The 23,989-nt window shown below is 35.2% G+C and overlaps 1 protein-coding gene across 1 annotated transcript in view; it reads right to left on the bottom strand.

Moving 5' to 3' along the window:
* Positions 1–23,989, bottom strand: part of TENM3 (teneurin transmembrane protein 3) — an 808,000-nt gene that overhangs the window by 197,753 nt on the left and 586,258 nt on the right. Inside the window, exon 6 of the mRNA XM_051965257.1 lies at positions 15,683–15,921. Coding sequence (XP_051821217.1) covers positions 15,683–15,921 — 239 coding nt within the window. The remainder of the gene's footprint in view (positions 1–15,682; positions 15,922–23,989) is intronic.

Raw genomic sequence — 23,989 nt, 5'->3', positions numbered from 1 at the left:
AAACCAAACTTTTCTTTACATATCTCAAAAAGAAAAAATATTCTTGTCTTATTAAGCATATGGAAGAAGGGAAGTGAGTTCTTAGAGGTATATTGAGGGAGAAAACCAGATGGAAAGTTAACTGGCCCAACAAGCTGTTGAATAATGAGATAGAACTGTGGTGTTTCTTTGGCAAGCCTAATAGCTGTCACTAATGAATCTCTCCCTAGTGTAAACACATTGCAGAATAACACCAAATCCTGCATTTTAGGAAGCAAGAGACATAATACAAATCACATTAGTGATTCTGTTTTATCCTTTAAACATTATCAAGATAGATAGCCTCTATCCCAGAATCATGGCATCACAGATTAAGAAATGAAAGCTATCTCAGAGTTCAGATATTTCAGTCTTCTCACCTGTGTCTCAGAGGTTAACTTTCCCAAGATCACATAAGTAGAAAATGCTGGGCCAGGAATGAATTCAAATTCAGGATTCTGTACTATAACATCATACCTCTTCATATTCCTTTATCTTGAAAAATGCTACTTCAAAGATCCTCTTCCTGTTAATCCTTTGCCCTTTTCAACCCTTAGAAGGTTCATAGGATTTCAAAGTTTTAATCGATTTTGTAGGTTATTGATTCCAAAGCCCTTATAGATGAGGAAACTTAAGTCTAGAAGGATATGATCAAACTGGCATGGTTTATTAATTAAAATCAATAAGGAGAATCCAGATTTCTAAGTCTCTATTCAGTGCTCTTTCCACACCATGTCACAGACTCCCAATAAATAGTTACTTCATTTGGTACAATTTGTAAAGCTTCTTTTTTCTTTTATCCATTTTCTAAATTGATGCTCTTTTCCTGGTTGCCTGGGAACACTCCTGATCAGGTGTTCATTTCTAGAGTTGTGAGTTCTCTGGGGTTCACACAGAGCTTTTCTACCTCCCCGTGACCAGCAAAATCCCCCTGGCTGGTGCCAGTCAGAAAATAGGTACTCTAAAGGACTCCTTTATGGATTGTTTGCAGGAGGGTTCCTGAATGATGACATCATATGATCCCAGCTGAACCCTGGCCAAGGATGTCAGAAGGATAGGATTATCTGGGGAACACAGTGTGGGACTTTGTGGGAACTGGGATTATTAAATACTCTAAGGAATGCATGATTTTTTTTTAGTTCTTTCTCTTGAAACTTCTTTTGTCTTTTTTTATGGCTGACATGTTTGCAGTTAACACCAATATTATCCTATTGTTATGTGGCTAGGAATGATTGTATGGTAATAATCATAACATTAAAGATTTAAAGCTGGAAAGGTCTGATTCCCTTTGTTTTACAGATGAGGAACCTATGTCAGAAAGAAATCACTTCAGAAAGCTGAAGTCATATCATCACATGGGTAATAGGTGACACAGTCAGAAATTATGTTCAGGTCTTCTGGCTTCAAATTCTGCCCTTTTCCCATTGCATAATGCTGTCTCAAAAAAGAGCAATAAAAAATGTGATGAATGTAAATAGTGTGCAGAAAACCACACGTCTTCAAGGATCTATATGACCAGAAAAAGGAAGTGAATTGATCATGTAAGGAGAACATGATAACAGAAGATGTAGCTCATGAGCTTCAATGATACTCTTGAGCTAATAACAGAAGCAGGTCAAGGACTCCAGAGCAAGGGCAAATATGTATGCCTAATGAGTGCTATACTATTGGAGGCAAACAAGAATCCCAGAGGTTAACAAAGAAGTAGAAATCAAAGTTCTAAGTACTTGCAAGTCTGTAACTAGCACACAAAGCTGTATCTGGGCAGGGAGATGATTAATCAAGCAATGGGTGACCTTGCTAAAATTAACCTTCATGACAGAGGGTCTCTTAGATGCCATAAAGTTCCACTGTTGTCAGGGCCATCCAAGAAAGCATCCTATATCATAAGCTTCTACCTGTCATCTTATCTTTATATGGATGAGTTGATCTCAGAGAGTAAGTGGCCCTAGGAATCCTTGGGCAAACCGGTATCTTCTCTATTGTTAATGCTCTCAGGACTTTTGACTCTACCCAAGCAAATGGAAGAATGAAGAGTGGTACTCTGGGCAGAAATAGGAAAGTTTGGAGAAAGCAAGCTTAGGGGGAAAGATCTCTTTAGGACATGTCAAATTTCAGATACCTATGGGTCTTGCAAGTGGTGAAGAACTAGAGCTTAGTAGACCATTGAAGACTAGACAAATTTGGTACCATATACATAGAGATGGCAATTGAAACTAAGGGAGCTGATGAGATCACCAAGGGAGAATGTAAAAGAGAATAGAGAGTATAGCTACACTTAGTTGGTAGAGATAAGGGAGTATAAGCTAGAGAAGGTAACTTAAAAAATTATACAGGTAAGGAGAGAATCTGTAGGGTAAATTGTTATAAAAATCTAGAAAGAAGAGTACTCAGGATCAGGAAGTGGTTAACAAAGTTAAAAGCTACAGAGAAGGCAAGAAGGAGGAAGACAAATTAAAAATCATAAGTATCTTTGGAGAGAGAAATTTCAGTCTATAGATATGATTGTGTTACTATTATTATTGCTCCATTATAATATTATTTTTTTTCTTGGCCTGTCATTAGACTAGGGAAAATAATATATTTTTAATATATGGATATTATATGTAGATATTCACATATAAATATGATAGGAAATTTGGGAGAGAATAGGGTAATAGGGAATGTGCTAGCAAGGGGGTAAACATAACCTGGATACACTTGATTGACAACACGCAGATTTTTCACTGGGGTAATTACATCTTTATGATAATCATTTGGCTAAATCAGGTTTCATTTAACCTAGATGGCAGCCAAAGCACATTTAAGTTGAGTCTGGTTTTTGAGATGTCATCCTGTAGTGGGAGCATACTCTACTAACTTGTGACCTACAGTGTTCTGCTGGGGAATGACCTTAATTAGCTTTTCCTTAAGTCAACCAGAGTTTATGTAGGGCACCCTTCAGGGGATAGGAAGAGAAACTATGCTTATGGAGACTTATGGATTAATAGCCAAGAGCTAACTTGAGATCTCAGACTAAGTATTTAACTTCTGACTTAAAGCACTGTTCATTGTTATAGTTTTAAGAAGAAAATGAGGGAATGTAATGGTAGTCAAGGGGTTAACTTACAGGAGAAATAGCAGGAGCCTGGAGTGGGAAAAATAATGAAGGGATGGGAGGGAGGTGGTGAATAGGGAGCTGGCCCAGGTTCAAGACTTTTTGAAGTTTTAGAACTTAACTTTGGTAGCTGAAATTTACCTTAAAGGCCATCTAGCTTTATTTTTGAGGGATGTGGTGACTATTTTATCTCAAGAAATACAAGTACTAAAAAAGAGAAAGAAGACTGGTAGCCTGGAGAATCAGATTCAAGGATAGTAGTGTGGGCCCGGTGGCTGAAAATCTCTCAGACTCTAATAAGAGTCCATTGTTTGAGGAGAATTGAGAAATTAGGTAATGTTTTGGGAATGGGGAAAAAAGGGATGTACCACTGTGTGTATAAAAGTCCCATATATTTGAGAAGGGGACAGTTCAGTCATACTGTATTCTATTAGCCAACTGTACATAACTAGTATTTAGAACTACTACTATAAAATAAAAATGTCTGGATTCATTAATATTTCCTCTATTTTATTTCTGATATTGGAGAAACATGATAGAGTTATATTTAATAGATATTATATAGCCATCTTCCTCCAAATCATAGTATTTATGAATGTGGAAAATAGAACCTTATTTTCAATTAAAATTTTTTTTTCTTTTTAAATTTTGATCAGGCTCTGTGGATATAATTCTTAAAGCATACTTCCCACAGGTCATCATGAGAGATGGACAGACATCAAGGAGCGTTTAATTTAGTATATGATTATTAATTTGAGATGAAATGAGGCAAATACCAAAGTCCATCTGAATATAAACAGAAATATGGAGGTTTTAAGAGCTTAAACCAAAAAAGAAATATCACTGATTTTCCCATCACTTCTTTGTTGATCATTGAGAATGTATTTCTGGGACACCTTTAGATTCATGTAAAAGAACCATATTTCCTTATGCCAACATTTGTTAGAAATCTGGAAAATCAAACATCTCATCCTTTTGTGATAAGTTAGTATTACATAACTGAAGTTGTTGATAATGGATGACCCAATTTTCTAGTCTTAATCCACATTCTCTGAGGCTAAGTGTAGTATACTGAAAGCCTTTAACTTTTTGACTAATGTATAATATGCAAAAAGCTTTTTTTTATAAAATAAAAAAAGAATAAATGAAGTTTTTTTTAATGTAACAAGGTAAGCAAGGAGATAAACAGAAGGGCACACATACCTCCAAATTATTTTGTGATGAAAATGGGTGAGAAGAAATGTATTGTAGGATCATAAAGGTCATGATCACCTTGTTGAAGATCAAGAGACTGATTTTTTCTACTTCTGAATCTTTTCCCATATTCAATAAAGATGTTTGTGATACATTAATTTCTTAAATGTCTTGAAATCTGTCAAGTCTTTTTTAACCTTATGAATGCCAATTACTATTTCTTTAGCTCTTCTTGTGCAGATCATTTCTCACAGAACACTCTGCTCTCAGTACTACTCATGTAATAGCAAATGACATATGCAATGCCAATTAAATATTTATGCCATGTAGCATTGAAATGGTAAATATTGTATTATGCTTTGCACTTGGCATCAGTCAGGAGATTTTTCCTTATATTATGAACAAATGATAGCCTAAAACAGAGAAAACATTACTGTATTTCACAAGCTATGTGACAAGTTGTTTATGCCCAAAACATCTCGGATTTTACTTGACTTTAAATGGAGGAGTTTAAAAAATATTATCGTTGAATGCTCTGCAATTCTGATAGTTTCTGCCCAAATCTGAGAGGGTAATGGCAGCATGTTTAAGATCCTTGTGTTATTATATACTAACTATTTCAGCATATCTTCAATCAAGGCAAGGTTAAAATATAATACATACAAAGAATTAGTGGGGAGCAGTGATGGATTGGTACATTTTTCTCCTATATATGTTCTATTCATATTCTTTCTGTGTGTCCCCTCCTTTCTTTTTACTTCTTTCTCTCCTTTCCTTTCTTTCTTCTTTCCTTCCCACTGGGCCTTCCCAGCTTACCCAAACTGGAAGAACAGTAGCCACTCACTGGTTTTATCCAGATACCAACTGTCTCTAAAGCCTTTCCCCCACCCTGTATTTCCTTTTTAGGCCAGCCAATCCAATCCTTTGCAGAGTGATAGTCCTCTACTCTCAGGGCTCATCATATCGATGTCAGACATTGTGTATATATCTGATCAACTTTAGCATTACTGCTAAACTCCTTATCTCAAGTGATATACCAGCCCCAACCACCCCAGCAGTAAACACTATAGATATGCAGACCCTGTATAATTCAATGTCACTTATTTTTGCAACTACAGTGGTACTATCAAACCAGTGAATAGACTTTTTAATCCTGAATTTAAAACAACTTCTAATCTCTAACAAACGCTTATCAAAACAATATTACCAAAAAGCAACAATTCCCATGTTTAGGGGTTAAGTCTACATTTTCCCCCTCTTTAACAGTTTGAATTAAAAAAAAAACTTAAAATATGAATCTGTGGATTATTCTGAATTGATTACAATTTCAGTTAAAGAGTAACTGCACACAGTACTTACAGGGTGAAGTGATGAGCTTGGAGTTCAAATCTGGCCTCTGATACTTATTATTTATGTGAACCTGGACAAGTCACTTGATCCTATTTGCCTCAGTTTCCTTATATATAAAATGAGCTGGAAAAAGAAATTCATTCCAACATCTTTGCCAAGAAAATCATAAAAAGGGGCCACAAAGAGTTGGACATAACTGAAAAAAGACTATAGTACTTTTGCATCGTTAATAGATAACGTCTGTGCAGGTTGTCCATAATCTCAACATGTGTTTCTAGATATGTGAAATCTTATGATTTCACTTTTACAGATTATATCTCTTTATAAGAATGAAGAAAAATAAAATACTATTGAGAAAAGAATGAATAAGACAATAACAGCACCAAAAGGAATAGAAGACAATTGCTTAGCATTACCCTCTTTTTTCCCCATTCAAACTGGTGGATATAAGATTTCAGAATCACAGAATGTAAATGCTAACAGATGCCTTAAGAGAAGTATGTGTACTAGGTCTGTATCCCAAAGAGATAAAGTACAAAAAGGAAAAGGACCTATAGGTACAAAATTATTTATAGTAGCTCTTTTCTGGTGGCAAAGAATCAGAAATTAAAGAGAAGTCTATCAATTGGGAAATGACTAAACAAGCTATTGTGTATAATATGATTTGTGCTATAAGAAATGATGAGCACAATGTTTTCAGAAAAAATGTGAGAAAACATATATGAATGAATGCAAAGAGAAATCAACAGAAGCAGGAGAACATTATTCACAGTAACAGCAATATTATATGATGATTAACTGTGAATGACTTAACTCTTCTCAGCAACACAATAATCCAAGACAGTTCTTAAGACCTCATGATGAAAAATGCTTTCCATTCCCACAGAAAGAATTGATGAATGCAGATCTATACATACTTTAAAAAAAACTTTCTTTTTTTTTTTACCTGTGCTTTCTTTCACAACATGACTAATATGGGAGAAAAAAGAGAAGTAATGTGGTACCATGGAAAAAAAGCCTTAAGTTCAACTTTTGGAACTAATTACATCTTTCTGCCTTACTACTTTAGATTATATAATATATATATATATAATATATAGATATAGATTATATTATATAGATTATATTATATTATATATATTATATTAGATTATATATATTATATTAGATTATATATATTAGATTATATATATAACATATATATGTGTGTATATATATATATATGAGATGAAACCATTAAACTCCCTTCCAGTTCTAATCCTATGATTTTATGATCTGGTCCAATCAATATCAAATGTTAAAGATAAAGAAAATAAGGTATGACAGAGAAAGTGACTTACTACAAAGTTATTAAGTGGAACAAATAGTCACTGTCTGTCTTTCTCTGTCTCTGTGTCTCTATTTCTCTGTGTCTCTTTCTGTCTCTGTATCTCTGTCTCTCTCTGTCTCTTTCTGTTTCCGTGTCTCTGTGTCTGTCTGTGTCTGTCTTTCTCTCTCTCTCTCTCTCTCTCTCTCTCTCTCTCTCTCTCTCGCTCTCTTTGTCTTTCCATATCCCTGCTTCCATTTCTCCCTGTTTATGTCTCTTTCTGGCTCTGTCTCTCATTTTCTCTCTCTGTCTTTCCAGTTCCCTGTCTCTGTCTTCCAAGTCCTTGATTCCTTAGCTAAATGCTTATTCCAAACCATTCTATTATGTCTCAAGTGGTATCTAATCTCTATAATTTTTGCCTTGCAAGAGAAAAGCAGTGCCTTTGGAGCCTAAATTCACCTAGGTAGGTTCAGGCTACCCATTGTGACATTTAGACTTCATGTTTCTCCTAAGAATAAAGTAAAATTGATACTTAGACCAAAGTCTTCTTTGTTTCCAAGTTTTACATATGTGCAATACACACATGCATATATAATATAAAACAAGCAATCCTTTCTAGAATAAGCTTAGATCAGATTAGTATGAAAATTCTACTACTGTCTCAGTCAAATATATTTTGTACATGTAATTCAACTGTTAGAGTTAAGAGAAGAGACAGCAGTGAAAAATGGCATGTAATTCATTGCTTAGCTGGGTTCTATAACCTAATAAAAAAAAGTCCTTTTATTACAAAGACATGTCAAAAGAAGAAAAAAAAAGAATGTCACAACATTTTATTTTGCCATATATATTTAAATGGTTGATTTCTCATGAATAGTAAAGGGCTGGCATATGTTTTCCTTTTGACCCTCATCCGCAGATAAATGGCTAATACTATAATCAATTTCAAGGTACAGAGAGAGGAAAAATGTTCATAAAATGCAAATAGACATAGAAATGGGACAGATAAACTGCTAAGGAATCATGACTGCAATGAGCATGGATTGGACAGGATATGTTTTTGCCAGATCTAAGAAATGCTTCTGTTGTTAAACAGCCTTTTTAGCTGCTGCACAACAATACCTATTTCAGGAACTAGTTTATTTCATCTGTCTAAAGAAAATGAGAAGCCAGAATTTATATCTTTTGCTCTTAAAGATGGAGGTTGATAACAGTAAGGCCAAGTGTCAGTTACAACAATAATCCCACATGGTTATTGATCATTATTAGCAAAGAGTTAATTTAATCCCTAAACCACAAATACAGAATAATACCCAACAAGTGGTAAGGTACCAAAGGATTGCATAGTAAAACAGGAATGAGCTGGGAATAAGAATATTATTCAGTATGCATTCAGCTTTGTGACCATGGACAATGCATGGAATCCATCTAAACTTTAGTTTCCTGCTCTACAAAGTGGGTGTTATAATAACGGTTTAAATCATATGGTACTTTGAGATATTCAAAGTGCTTTCCTTACAACGCTCTTTGAAGTGATAAAATATTATTAACTCATTTTCTGGAGGAGTTAAGTGAGGCACAGGGAGACTGAGTAGTTTGTTGAGGGTCAAGTAGCTACTAAGTTCAAGTCTCCTGACTTGGACACCAGGGTGATCAAGCTGTTACCCCATCCTACAATGCTTTACAATACTTCCTTTTAAGAAAGTCATTGTTGAAAGGAAAGCTCTCTGTAAGCCTTTCAATGGTATAGAATTGCAAGCTCTTATGCAATGAAAATATAATACCACAATATTTTCTAAAAAATTCATTCTCTCTTTCTTGTTAACTGTCTCTTGTCTCTCTCCCTCTCCAGCTCTGGTTCTCAGTCTCTCTCTCTTTTTGTATTTGTGTGTGTCTCCTTCCTTTCTCCAAGTCTTATTTTGTGATTTCAAAGAGGGAAAATGAAATTACCTCTTATTGCCTGTCAGTATTTTTAGTTTGTCACGATAGCTGTTAGATTGGCATGAATCTGGAATAAAATTACCCTGTTTGTATTACTTCCACCATGATTTTGTTAATTTTGATCCCAGTTTAATTAATATTACTATAATTCAGTTTGGTAAATAGCAATGATTAAATGCCTGCCCTGCATGAGGCTCGACTAGCAGTGGAAGATAAAGGGAAAAAAACCCTAACTCGAGGACTTCTCCCATCAGGGAGCTCCCAATGATTCTTATATGCTAAGGGTTAGATTGAAGAGTTTTTCTTGTCATTAAAACTAAGACTCAGTTTCCCTATTTGTATAAAAAAGTTGTGGGTTGGGAAGAGAGGGTTCTAGAGTATCTCAAAGATTTTTTCCAGAGCTAACATTCTGTAATTTTACCATTCTAAATATTTGTGTTAGTAAAGCAATATCCAATTTTTCTATTATCATAAGAACTGTGGGTTCATTTTCACCTACTCCCACAAATCATCAGAAAATGAAGCAAGGAACTGGGCCCTGGATTCTTGCTCTCTTCATTACATCGAGCAGTAATAGCAAGATCAATCACACAGAGCAGGAAGCCCTCTCCTCTCTATCTCTGTGCAAGGCTCATAGATACTATTGCCTTTGACCAATGTTTTTCCTTCTTGAGTTTTAGTGAACGGAAATAAGATGGGCAATGGGTACGTTTCAGGTCTCAAAAGATTGAAATGCTCTAAAACATCCCATATTTTTCTGTATGAATGGTACTTGACACCATGCTTTATGTGAAGGGTTAGGAATTAGCAACATGCTCACTTTTGAAAGGTATGCTGAGTTTCAAGGTACCCTGCAATGTACTAGAAAATTATTTTCTTACATAACAATATCCTAGTACCTTTGAAAAGTTAATAGTACTTAATAATTTTCCAAATTAATTTATCCTCAACCCTACTATCACCTCCTGCTACAGCCCCGATTTTCCTTCACTTTATATTAGGATTTAGAATGAGGAAAGACATTTCAAGGAAATCCAGTTCAAATCTCTCATTTTGCAGATTGGGAAAAACAAATTCTGGGACATCCAGTATAGCAGAAGTAGTAAATCTGAGATCAGAGATGAAGACTTTTGATTTTAGATCTTAAACTCTTTCTTGTGGATAGCTAGGTGACACAGTAGATAAGCCACTAGGTCTGAAGTCAGAAAGACTAATCTTAATGAGTTCAAATCTAGTCTCAGACACTAGCTGTATGACTCTAGGAAAATTACTTACCCCTATTAGCCTCACTCATCATCTGTAAAATGATCTGGAGAAGGAAATGGCAAACCACTCCAGTATTTTTGTCAAGAAAATCCCAAGTAGGATCATAAAGAAGTGGATTCAGCTGAAAAAAGATCAAACAGCCACGACCCTCTCTTCCATATTGATTTACTACCAAACTTTTAGAAAACCCAGTCTACATTTGCTGCCTCCATGCAAGATTTCTTGCAATCTTGTTTGCCATCCTATTGCCCTAAGTGAAATGGATGGTTTTCTCTCTAATTACTCGAGCTTTCTTCAGTGTCAAAACTAATGACCTGCTTTTAAAAGTTTCTCAAATTCTTTGATGTTTTGTAACTTTATTTTTCTTTTTCCTTTTGGTGCTTTCCTTTTTGATATTCTCTCTTCTCTTGGCTTCTGAGATACTGCTCTTTTGATTCTTTTCTTACCTTTTTAACCAGTCTTTCTTGGTTTAATTTTCAGATTGTTTTACTTCATTCTGCTCCCCTAAGTGTGGGTGATATTAAGACTCTGTCCTTAGCCCACTTTCCTCTTTTTATTCTCTTCCTAATAATTCCCTTCATTTACTTTTATAATCCTTTTTGGATTAAATATCCAGTTTGGATAATTACCTATCTTCATCTTTAGTCCCAGTCTCTTTTCTCATCCTAATTCCACATATTTGAACTTGTTATGGGCTCTCCACATATATATAAATATATATATATATATATATATATATATATATATATATTTGACTGACATATATATATGTATATATATGTGTGTATATACACACACACACACACACACACATATATATATATTTGACTGACATAAGCCAGCTTAGTGTCAGAACTTTTGATCTGCGTTCAAGAAGCCCTGAGTTCACATCCAGACTCTGATAAGCTCTGTGACCTTGGGCAAGTCCCTTAACCTCTGCTTGTAGCTTCTTCATCTGTAAAATGGGGATAATAATAATAGTACCTGCCTCTCAGGAGTGTGATAGGAATCAAGGGAGATAATATTTGTAGATTGCTTTGCAAAAGAAATATTAATTATTATCATGTTATTATTGGTATTACTATAATGGATATATCTCCCCTCAAACATCAGTTTTTATTTTTTAAAATTCCATTTTTTCCAATTTCCTTGAGTGTTGATGGTATCACAATTATCCTAGTTTCTTGGCTCAAAACTTTGCTATGATCTTTGACTTTTGCCATGCCTTTACACCAATCAATTCTCCAATTCTATCAATTCTGTTTAGACAACCTTCCTCAATCAAACCTTTGTAGTCCTATTTTCACCTTCCTAGTTCACTTATTATTTCTAGGTCTGCCTCCCTCTCCTCTCTCTTCCATTTATCCTGGGAAATTGAGGTCCTCTGACTCCAAATTCACGGCCTTATGTCACACAGTATGGCCTCCTGGTTTATTTCCTTTTGCATAATTGCTGAATTGAATTTGTACACATAAAAATAGAAGTTGTGAAATAATTGGTACATCCATTACATTGCTTTATTTATTACTTATCAGCTATGATGTTCCATCTTGCTCATCCTCCACAGCTAAATCCAAAGGAGAAGGGAGCTGCTTCTAATGTCCTGGGGGAGCATCATTTGATAGGAGTGATATATTAATGCTCTAGCCATCAGCTCATTCCAGCTCCCTTCCCTGTTGGAAAGGGAAGAAGAAAATGCTGGGAGATAAGCTATTGGTGAGAATGGCCCATTACTTTGGGCTGCCTTATTTATCCCCTGGTATTAACTTTATAAATGAAGAGGACACTCAGAGAGAATGGAGGAAGGAGGAAGTAAAGAAGGAAGTGACAGAGGCAAAAATCTCAAATAGAGTCCCTCTCCTCATAATGGCCACAGTGCTTTTCTTCAGATATCTGGAGGGTAATCTATTTGTGACATATCATCCTACTGATCCCCAGGACTGATCTGGCTGGTTAGGCAGACTCTTTTCTTCCCTTTCTGCTTCACAGAGGTTCCCCCAAAAGACAAAGGTTTTGCTGAAGTTGACTACGTTTAATAGAGGAATGCTTTTCTGTCATCAGATGTAAAAAAACAAAAAAAACAAAAAAATCCCCATTATTATATAAAAGGTATCACCTACTAATAGAAAAGATTTACTTTTATGTGTGCTTTCCTCTAGAACAAATGAGCTAATAAAATTGTTGAAAACCCCTTTGATAATTAGGATCCGTAATCAGGAATAACAATACGAGTATTAGACTAGGCATCAGAATCACTGAGTCTTACTTAACCTGGCCTCTGCCAGTGACCAGCTATACAAGCTTGGACAAGTCATAGACTTTATTAAGCTTCAATTTCCCTGTTTCTTGAAAAAGAGTAATAATAAGTCTATTACTTCTTTCTCACAGGTATGGTGAGGATCAAATAAAACGTGTGCCAAGTATATTGTAGAAAGGATCATAAAAGTAAATCAGGGATGAAGTAATTTAAAAATAAAATATATGAAAGGAATTAAAAAATTTTAAAGACAGTTTATGTTATAGGTAAGTTAAAATTGGCTTTATTTCTTATTCTTATTGTGCGGTTTATCTGTGTAAGAAAGAATAATAAGAAGATGGACTGTAGTATTTGGGAAAGAAGAAAGGATTTTTTTTTCATTTTGTAAGTCCATTGTTTACTTTTGTTATATTCGGTTGCTTTGGGAAATAAGATATGAGTCACAGAAATTATAGAGATATATCTAGACAAAAAATTCCAATAGGGAAATATAATACATGATATTTGTCATTACATTTGTACACACTTAAATTTACACTTTAAAAAAATCTGTGATTCCATGTGGTAAGCACTCCTAAAATGAGACCAGAACACCTCTGTATTTTAGAAGAAAGTATTGCGAGTTTCTGTGGCTTAAAATTTTTTTATCAGTGGCCAATTTTGTGGTGAAGAGGCTTTGCAAATTTAGCAACACTGGACTTTTGGCAACCAGAATATAATTCATTGCCAAATCTATACTAGAAGCAATCCCCACTTTGATATATCCAATTAGACACTGCACTTCAGTGGCAAAGCCTTTGAGAGCCCAGGGTCACTCCCATGTGATCCTTCTGGCACTAATTTCAGAACTAAAGAGGACATTTAGACAGCATGAAGGAAGGGGCAAATGAGGGAGGAAATTTTTTTCAGTTAGAATGAAGCACTGGAGTAAGGTTTCATTGGAAGTTCACATGTATGTATGGATCAAAGCGTACAAATCTTTTGAGACAATGAATGAGGTAATGGGTTTGGCAATGTGATGCAGTGGAAAGGCCCTAGTCTGGAGATCATGATATCTGGATTCTAATCAATGACATTAATCATGTCATCTTGATTATTTTGGACCAACATCTCCTTTTTCTATAAGAGGAAGGGTTTGAATTAAATTCCCTTATAGCTCTAAAAATCTAGATTTCTTTAAAAGTTTAAATTTTTATGCTCTGATTTCAATTATTCAGGGGAAATATCCCAACATTTCTGCAAGTCTGTACTACTCGTAGATGGCACGATACAATACTGCATGATTGTCTTAATAACTGCCTTTTTTCCTGAGTTCTGATCACTTCTTTTCTAGCTTTCTCTAGCCTCTTTCCTAAGGAATATGTTGTTGTTTAAGGACTGACCTTTTGACCCATAAGAGTTAATACAGTTCCTGAAAACATCTATCTTAAAACTGGGATAATAATTTAGGCACAGGAACAATCACTCATCAAAGAATGATGAAATTATTCCATATACAGCCACATTGTGATATTAGGCTGAGCAGGAATTCCTGGAGCATCATATAATATTTTGAAAACTTGTATCTGTGCAGTTTCCACCATAAAGAGAACTGTTATAAACATTTTAGAAATACGGGTTATTTTGCCCATCAATTGGGGAATGGATGAATAAGTTGTGGTGTGTGATTATGATGGAATACTACTATTATGCTATAAGAAATGATGAGCTCAGTGATATTAGAAAAACATTGGGAGGCTTGCACTAAATAATGAAGAGCAAAATTAGCAAAAGAGAATACTGTATAAAGTAATAACAATATTGATTTAAAAAATATGAAGAAAGCCACCATTTGCATCTAGGGAAAAGATGGATAAACAGATGTATCTAATAATTTTACATACATACACTCACACACGTGTGTATATGTATGTGTCTATCTATACATCTGTCTATACTTATTTGTGTTTAATGGCAATTGTCTCTGAAATGAGAGGGCCAGAAAGAAGGGCAAAGAGGAGGAAAAAAAGGAAATTTGCATGATTATTTTATAGTATATTTAAAAGGAATAGCAAGTTGTATATAGTGAATTTGCAGTTTCAAGTTCAATCATCTTTTTTATTGTACTATGCTATGGAAATGCTTGTTTTATTTCATTAATTAAAAAAATTTTAAAAACTTGAATCTGCATAGCTAGCTTTTTTTTTCTTTGTGGTACACATGCTATGTCAATCTATGCTATGTCTTTGTGAACACTGTTAGCATTTTAAAGCAGTAAGCCCTTTCTATCACTTAGAAACACGATAAAAACTATTTTAATTTCTTATATTTCAGAAACAATTCCTAATTTGTTGTGTTCTCTGGCATGTTGTGAAATGGTTAAGTCATACGACCATGTGCAACTTTCTACTAGTAGTCTGCATTACTTGGATTACTTATTAAATGAAAAACATGATCAATACTCCATCTGCAAAGATGAAAAAATCCACATATGTGAATGAGTCTATAATCCATTCATTGTTTTATGGGCCTGAAACCCTCTAGGGAGTGTTCCTGAGTGCTGGGTGATGGCCCTGAGTGATGAGCTTTACATTTAGATTGCTGAGTTAGCTGAAAGATGTGTGATACCACAAGTAGGCAGAGTTCCCTACTGACTATGCAGCCATGGAGATTCCTGTCTGATGTTTATTCCAGCAAAGGCATGAAATATTTTGTGTGCATGAAATGTAGCAGAGATACACGTTTTCATTAGTGATATGCCAAAAAGCAGAAATGTTTTTAAACGTACTGAGCAAGGTTATGCTTTATTAGGAAAGAAGGAACAAGAGAGAGAATGAGAGCGAGCGAGAAACAAAGAGACACACACAGAGAGAATTCTTCTATTTATCTAAAATTTTTGAAATTTAATGAAAATACTTTTGTGATTTATACAGCATACTTATCAGCCCAATTCTTATACCTCATTCTGAACTATAATCTCTTGCTATGCTGCTGGGCAAAGTAAATATATACATTAAATCACTAAAAATAGCATTATGGGTCTCCTGATTTACAGTCACAATACAGCTAAGCCCCGATTAGTGTGAATAATGACTCCCCACATTCTAAATGTCTTCATGTATTAAAAATCACACTCTTCGAACTTATATAAAATATGGTCACTGGTTCCAGCTCAAGGATAATACACTGTATGAATTTGAATAATATGACTTTCAGGAGATTCATTATCTGTACTAATTGAGACCTAGCTTTAATCATAAAAATGGAGACTTACCTATAAAGTATGATAGTAGTATTGCCAGGAGCACAGAGACCCCTACAGCACAGAGGGCAGTGCATTTCCAACTACAGTATTTTGAAGATTTCTTGAATTTAAAAGCACTTCTTGATAGGGTGTTTCTAGGTAGTGGCCGAGTCGGGGGGGAATAAACGGAGCCAGATGCCATTGTGTATCCTGGTGTGGCAGTACTGAACAGTGGCGTCGTCCCTGTTCCTGTTTTGAATAGGAAATGCCTGTGAAAATGAAAAAATATCATTGTAAGATACAAGGATGTGAAACTGTAAGACACAGGTTGCTATCTATATCTTTATCTATAGATACATAGATAAATATGAGATGATAAAGATATCTATATATAACTATGTCTACACAGATACATCCATCTATAGACAGCAATATGTCTTCAGACTTACCTATAAAAAACAAAAAGTGAGAAGATATCTAGCTACATTTTTGGGTATATCTAGCATATTGATAGATATCTCAAGAGATATATCTATACCCACATATCTCCCTTCTTTTTTTCCCTTTTTACATGATCTATATAGTTCACAGTATATAAAAGGATTATGAATGCTAATAAATATTCTTAAAGACAAAGCAACACGCATCTCTTAGATACATCTCTTTCTCTGCACTCAGAGTTACCATCCTAAATTTACCACCCTGGTTCAGTCCTCTTCTCGTCACGCCTTGAGAATTAGGTACAACAGCCTATGAGGCAATCTGTCCAATTCATGTCTCCCCCACTCTTCCACTCTCCATTCCATTGCCAAAGTAAACTTCCTGAAGTACAGATCTGACTACATCATTCTCCCCTAATTAATAAATTCTAGTGACTTCTTATTACCTTCAGGAATATGAAGTTCTCTCTGTAGCATTTAAAGGCCTTCCCAAATGGCCAACCTTCTTTCTACCTTTCCATGTTAGACTTTTATTCATATACTTTATAATTGAGCAACCAGGTTTTCTCACTGCTCCTGAAAAATGGTGTTCCAACTCTTGGAATGATGTTTCTTTGGTTGATTGCCTTTAAGGAAGGAATGCTTTTCCTTCTCATTTCTCCTTCCTATTACTTCTCTAGCTTCTGTGAAAACTTACTTCAAATATCATCTTCTGTAAGAGGCCTTTTCTGGCCCTTCCTTTTACTCCCTGCCTTCCCTGAGATTGCCTACCCCTTGCACTGTATGTGTATCTATCTATGTGCATTCATCTATATATACTTATAGGTATCTATGTAATATATACACATACATATGTATAGGTGCAAACAGGTATGTATCTAACATGTGCACACAACTATTTGAGGGTATATCTGTCTATAGATACATATGCATATTATATATGTATATGTACACAGTATATATCTCTATCTATTTATATATATCTGATGCATGTATGTATAGTGCTTGCATAATTTGAGGCTGTCTATCCTGTTAGAAGATTTCTGCTTTACTTTGTATCCTTAGTTCCTAGCATAGTGCCTGGAATATAATAAACTCTTTCTCTTTCTTTTCTCTTCCTTCCTTTCTCTCTCTGTGTGTTTTTTTAAGAGAGACATTTAGGATTAAGGAACTTGTCCAAGATCATACTGTTAGTAAGTTTCAAGTATCTAAGACTGGATTTGAACTGGGGTCCTCCTGATTCCAGGGCCAGTGCTCTAACTACTCTGTCATTAGCTCTTCTCTAAGTTCTTAATAAATGCTTTATTGACTTGTCTCTCCTCTTTATTCTTTCCTTTCTCTTCTTCCCCTACTCTTTCTGGCTATTAGGCTCAACGTTAAATTCCTCCTTCAATATTTTGTTATGATTTAGAGCTCATATTAGGTTCTCAAAGGCTATGATAGAGAGCAGAAATGATAAGGTCCTAATGAACTATCAAGATATGTGATATAGGCCTGATAATGGCCTATCTAAGCCCCCAGTGACTTGTCTTTTTGGCATAGCAGCTTATGAAAACTTTCTAATACATGGGAAGCGATCTGTAACACAAATGAAATCAAGCATCCTTGAACATTACCTACTCAAGACACTGGACAAAGTATCTCCCACTGCTCTTAAGATACACTGCAGAAGAACCAGGAGATCATTATACACTTCGACAACGATATTGTATGAGGATGTATTCTGATGGAAGTGGATTTCTCTGACAAAGAGACTTAACTGAGTTTCATTGGAGAAATGATGGACAGAAACAGCTACACCCAAAGAAGGAATACTGGGAAATGAATGTGAACTATTTGCATTTTTGATTTTCTTCCCGAGTTATTTTTACCTTCTGAATCCAATTCTCCCTGTGCAGCGGGAGAACTGTTCGGTTCTGCAAATATGTATTGTATCTAGGATATACTGCAACATATTTAACATATATAGGACTGCTTGCCATCTTGCGGGGGGGGGGAGGAGGGAGGGAGGGAAAAAAACGAAACATAAGTGATTGCAAGGGATAATGTCGTGTAAAAATTATCCTGGCATGGATTCTGTCAATACAAAGTTATTATTAAATAAAATAAAATTAAAAAAAAAACTCTGTATGTAAAGTCATGCAAAACATATTTCTATATTAGTTATATTTTTAAAAATAATAAAAAGAAACAAAACTTTTTAAAGTACGCTTCAAAAAAAAAAAGATAAACTGCAGAGATGTGAACTAAATTATAATACATACTGTGCTGATTTGGAAAGGACTATACTACCAGAGGTATTTAATCTATCAATGTGAATTTAGAGAAAGTGTGCTACAGGACTCCATATGCAGGTGTATAACAACATTTTTATCATCAGTGATTAGGATGAAGGCACAGACAAAATGCTTATCAAATCTACAGATGGCACAAAGCTTGGAAGGACAGTTAGCACAATGCATGATATGGCTGCCAACCAAAAAATTCTCAATAGTCTGGAAATACATGATGAAAATGATATAATGAATGTTAAGAAGGATAAATATAAAGTACTATTAAGGAACACTCAAATTACAGGATGGGGTAGGACATAGCTAGACAGTAGTCTTATAGGAAAAATATTAGTAGACTTTAGTCTACTTTAGTAGACTAAATCTGTCTCTAAAACTGTATATGTAGTAGCCAAAGAGGTAGCAAGATTATAAATTTCATCAACTGAAGCAGTGTCCAAATGTATGGATGAAGTAATAGTCACACCACATTGGAAGGAGTATTAGTTTTAGTTCTGGCCATCACATTTTATGAAGGTCACTAAGAGGCTGGAATGCAGTCAAAAAAGGGTAGTCATGATGGGATAGGACTTGGGACTATGCCATACAAGGATCCATTAACAGATGTGAAGATGTATATTCAATAGGAGAGAAAAAAGGGTTTCAAAAGCAGCTATTCTTACCGGCTTGGGGGCTCTTGTATGGGAGAGACATTATAGTTGTTTTTATTTGGCCAGACAGATCATAAGTAGGAACAATAGGGTGAAGTTATAGAGAGAAACATTTCAGTTCCTTATAAGGAAAAAATGATTAGAACTGTCCCAGCATAGAGGGGTAAAGTGTGAAAGGCAGTGAGTTGCTTATCACTGAAGGTCTTTAAGAGTAACACTCATCAGAAGTAGTTGAACAAGTTGTGGTGAATAATAGTGATGGAATACTATTGTACTATAAGAAACTATTTGCTCAATGATTTTAGAAGTGCATGGAAAGGCATGAAATGATGAAAAGTGATGTAAACAGAACTAGAAGACCATTGCACAGAATAATAGCAATATTGTTTTAAGAATGACTTTGAATAGCTGACATTTTGACTACTAAAAATACACAAATTAAAAATAAAAGACACATGAAGAAAGCTGTTACCTGCACCTAGAGAAAGAACTGAGAAATATAAGTATGTATAGAATAATTTTACACATATATACACTTATGTACAAATACATATATGTATATAGACATACATATATACCTATTTGTGTCTAATGGTTAGCATCTCTAGTATTGGGGGAGGAGAGAAAAAAAGGGAACAAAGAAATTTACATAATAACTGTCATATATTTGGAGGAAATAGCAAGTCGTACATGGTACATTTGTAATTTCATAGGTAATCATCTTTTGTTTTTTAATTGTGCTATGTTATGGAAATGCTTCTTTTGTTGCATGAACTGAAAATAAAATAAAAATTTTTAAAAGTATTATTGGATGATGACTTTTCAGAGAGGTTGCAGAATGAATTCTGGCTCAAAGAGCCAGATACTTCTGGATAATTTCTGGAATCCTTTCCAACTCTAAAATGGAATGGTTCTAATCCTGGAAATGTAAAACTTATTTCTGTTCAGAGTATTCCTGTAATTCTTTATAAAAAGCTTTCAAAGACCATTTACAAGTCACACAGCCTTAGACTGGGAATGGACCTCCGAAGTCATTTAGTCTATTTGTGTACCTGACATATGAAGCTTTGTTTTTTTTTTTAACACAAAATCTTGATTAAATGGTCACCTACTCTCTGCTTCAATGCTTCTAGCTCAGGGAACTCACTAACTCACTTTCAATTTTACCCTCAGATAATCCTAACTGCTGATAATCCTTGTTGTTCAGTCATGTCTGACTCTTTGAACCCACGAACTATATTTTCTATGGGATTTTCTTGGCAAAAATTCTGGAGCGATTTTCCATTTCCTTCTCCAGTGGGTGAAAGCAAACAGAGGTTAAGTGATCTGCCCAGAGTCATATAACCTAGTAAGACTCTGGCGTCAAATTTGAATGCAATAGTTCCTAATTCCAGCCCAGTGCTCTATCCACTGAGCCATCTAGCTACCTCCTTGTGCTTAGATGAACAATCATCTGTTGTCTGTTAACACAGCACCATCCACTCCAAGGAAATGAATATCATTCCTTTTTAGTTACACCTGGCATTTAACACCTTCAGAAACACAGGCTTATGGAAGTCAACTCAATTATCTGCATGCACATTATCTATTCTGTCAATTATCTGAGGTAATATTTTCATCATAGATAGACTATCCTCTGTTCAGCCCAGTAGTGTTGTGCATGGCCAAAACCAGTTTTGTGTCCCCAAGGACTGAAAATTCATTTTTACTTCTAATCTAAAAGAAGCATAATCAGGAAGATAAATCTGCTGGGAGGGGGGACATAAAACATTCTAAATTATGCAAGTCATTTAATCAGTTTAGCAGTAGCAGCAAAAGTCAATTTACTCAGCTTTACTAGGCCTTGTTGGGAATTCTAGGTAGAATTGAGCATTGACTCAGTTTCCAAAATCAGTACAATTTATTTACTCCCTGTCCACAGGAACAATATTTCTACTATGAATGGGTCAGGAAATGCTCCAATCATGGGGCTTTGAGGATTTTCTTGAAAGGCCAGGCATGATAATCTACTATTTTTAAATGGGTTTCTTTGACCTTGTTTCTAATTTATTTTAATATAAATTTAGAGAGGTGATCTATTACTCCATGCCTTCATGGAAAAAACAGAATTTATAACAACTTTTGGTAACAGATTTTATGAATCAGATGCACAAGATTTTTTTTTTTCCTTCTCTGTCCAAATGCCTGTCCACATAAATAACTTATTAGGTCTAAGTCTATAAAAACCAAATAAAACCTGGCTAGATTTTAAATAAATCTGAATATAGGAAGGGAAAAAATGCTAAGAAATTGAAAATGGAACTTTTTACACTGTCTCTAGGATGTGTGGGAAAGGATGGTTTTGATTTTGGAAGTTCATAAAAATTAAAAGGTTTTTATATGTTGAATTTATCTACAAGTTCATCCATCTAAAACACCATCATATGGATTCTGGTGTAGGCAATCGTGCCGCAAAGTGTTTAAATAGATCAATTTGTAAATAAATTTATAAATATATATTAATTTTCATTTGGGGATACCATTGTTAGTCTTGGATTCAAAGTGGCTGGATGCCCATTTCCCATGAATAAAAAGTCTTTCCCCCTGAAATAGGCAAAAAAAGAACAATGACAGATGATGACTATGATTAAAATATATCTTCTCTGCATGAGACGTATACAAGTTTTCTACACAGAGAAATTATTTTTCCCATTAACTCTCTGTAAATGACACTCTCCCCTCCCCCATGATCCTCTGCCTTCTACTTTATGGTACATACAAGGTTATGGAGCTTTGGGAATATGTATGATGTAGACATCCATATGTGGAGCTACACACACACACACACACACATATATGTAATATATACAATGTATATTTTATAAACAAATATATATTATGTACATCTGCAGTATATTATGTGCATGAGCATGTATATTACATACACGTATATTGATCAGCATGTGCATTTATCTGTACTTATATAAAAATAAGTATCTGTCTGTCTACATGTCAGAATGTATTGTTAGGACCTGGGATCCAGATGTTGCCAGCCTGAATTCTGGCCCTCATTCCCTTGACTTTTTAGACCATATTTGGGAATTTTTAAAAAAATCCACCCTTTGAGAAAAATTCCCCATTGTATTCCACAATAAAAGTAGCAGCCTCTTTTAACACCGAGCACACCGGAACGGGCTGATTTTTGTTCTGATGCTTCTAACGATGCCCTGTGTGACGCCTGCCTGCAGTTCCTCCGCTATTTGTGCCCGCGTCCTCACTCTGGTGATGAACTAGAGAGGCGCACTTGAAGAGAGACTATCAGAGACTGAGATGAGGAAAATCAATTTCAAAGCCCCAAAGCCAGCTGGTGCAGAAGGTCAGTGAACACTAACAGTTGCTCTGTGGCACCGGAATCTCGAGGGGGCTCCTCCAGTACAACAGCAGCCGCGCCAGACGACAGCTTTGGAACCGCGCGGCATCATTAACTTGTAACGCTATGCGGCGACCAAAAACAAAAACGCCTCGGATTACTTTGTAGCGGGCACAATTAATAGTTGCTTTTTAAAAACAACAACGAACGAAAAGACTCGCGGCTTGGCTGCTCGCTTCCAGACCTCCCTTTTGATGCACAATCCCCTCTCTCTCTGGTCTCGCTGTATTTCTAAATGACTAACTGATATTTCCTTCCGAGGTCATGTCACAAATTCAAAATGAGGAGGACAAAAACTGAATCCCCCTCATCTTTTTTCCTGTCCCCATTCCCTCCCTTCTTGGTCACTGTAGTAATTCTATTATCCTCTCCAACTGACAGACTTGGTATAATTTTCAATTACTCCTCTTTGTCCTCTTGCTTCCAGCCTGTCACCGAGTCCCTTGATTCTTTTCTGATAGTGCCTTTTGTTCCCCCTCCTTCCTTCAGGCAGGACCACAACTTAAATTTTAATTTTGGTCACTGCATTTTTGGGATCCTACCATCTCGCCCTTTCTGGAAACACAAGAGGAGGACATTGTAGTTCAGGAGTTAGTGCCCACGTCCTCAGAATCTGCAACTTAATAGACAACTGAATTTGGGGAACTCATTTAACTTATCTGAATCTCAGTCTCTGCCTCTCAAATGTGTATAAACCTCGGCCTACTATCCCCATAGGTTCGTTTCAAAGTAAATGATTTCAGATATATGAAAGATGCATGCAAAATATATAAATATAAACCTATACTCGTTTCATTCTTCATGTGATCTCATTTTCTTTATTCAAGAAATTTCTTTCCCATCCCCCAAGGATTAATTACACTAGTTAAATCTTTACATCCCTCTTTTTAATCCTATTATCTATGGTAGAGTGACAAAAAGTAATGGTTGCTAAGTTCTTTCTTCTATGTATGAGGATCTGAGGTAAAATCTCACTTCTGACACTTGTTTCCTATGTGATTTTCAGCAAGTCACTTGACCTTTCACTGGGCCTTAGTTACCTCATCTGTAAAATTAGGGAGTGGGATTAGGTGGCCTCTGTATTCCCTTCCAGCTGTAGATAGAAAAACCCTTTATTTCTGTTAAAGCCATTTCTCACAAAAGTGGCAATATATTACTTTCAACAAAAACAAGCAACCAGATTTTTTAAAGTAAATTTTTGAGTCTTTAAATGCTTTGTCTATATATTTAGATTTCAACTGATATATTTTAAATACTCCAACATCATTTATGTAAAATAAATCAATTGTCATAACAAGAGTTACTTGAAAATAATAAATCAGCATGCTACAATAAAAAGTACATAGGATTCAGGGACAAGATTTTTGCATTTAGTTGCTAGCTTTGACCTTTCCTAGCTCTGTGTCATTTAACTAATTTGTGCCTCACTTTCCTCTTGTATAAAATGAAGATTAAAAAAAAAGCCAAACAAATATAGCATTTAGCCTATAGTCTAATAAAAGACTATGGACTAACACATACTAGGTCTCTTGCTGTGGTCATTTTCT

Source organism: Antechinus flavipes, chromosome 6 (assembly GCF_016432865.1).
Source record: "Antechinus flavipes isolate AdamAnt ecotype Samford, QLD, Australia chromosome 6, AdamAnt_v2, whole genome shotgun sequence".
Lineage (NCBI taxonomy): Eukaryota > Metazoa > Chordata > Mammalia > Dasyuromorphia > Dasyuridae > Antechinus > Antechinus flavipes.
This window is presented reverse-complemented; position numbering and strand designations above follow the sequence as displayed.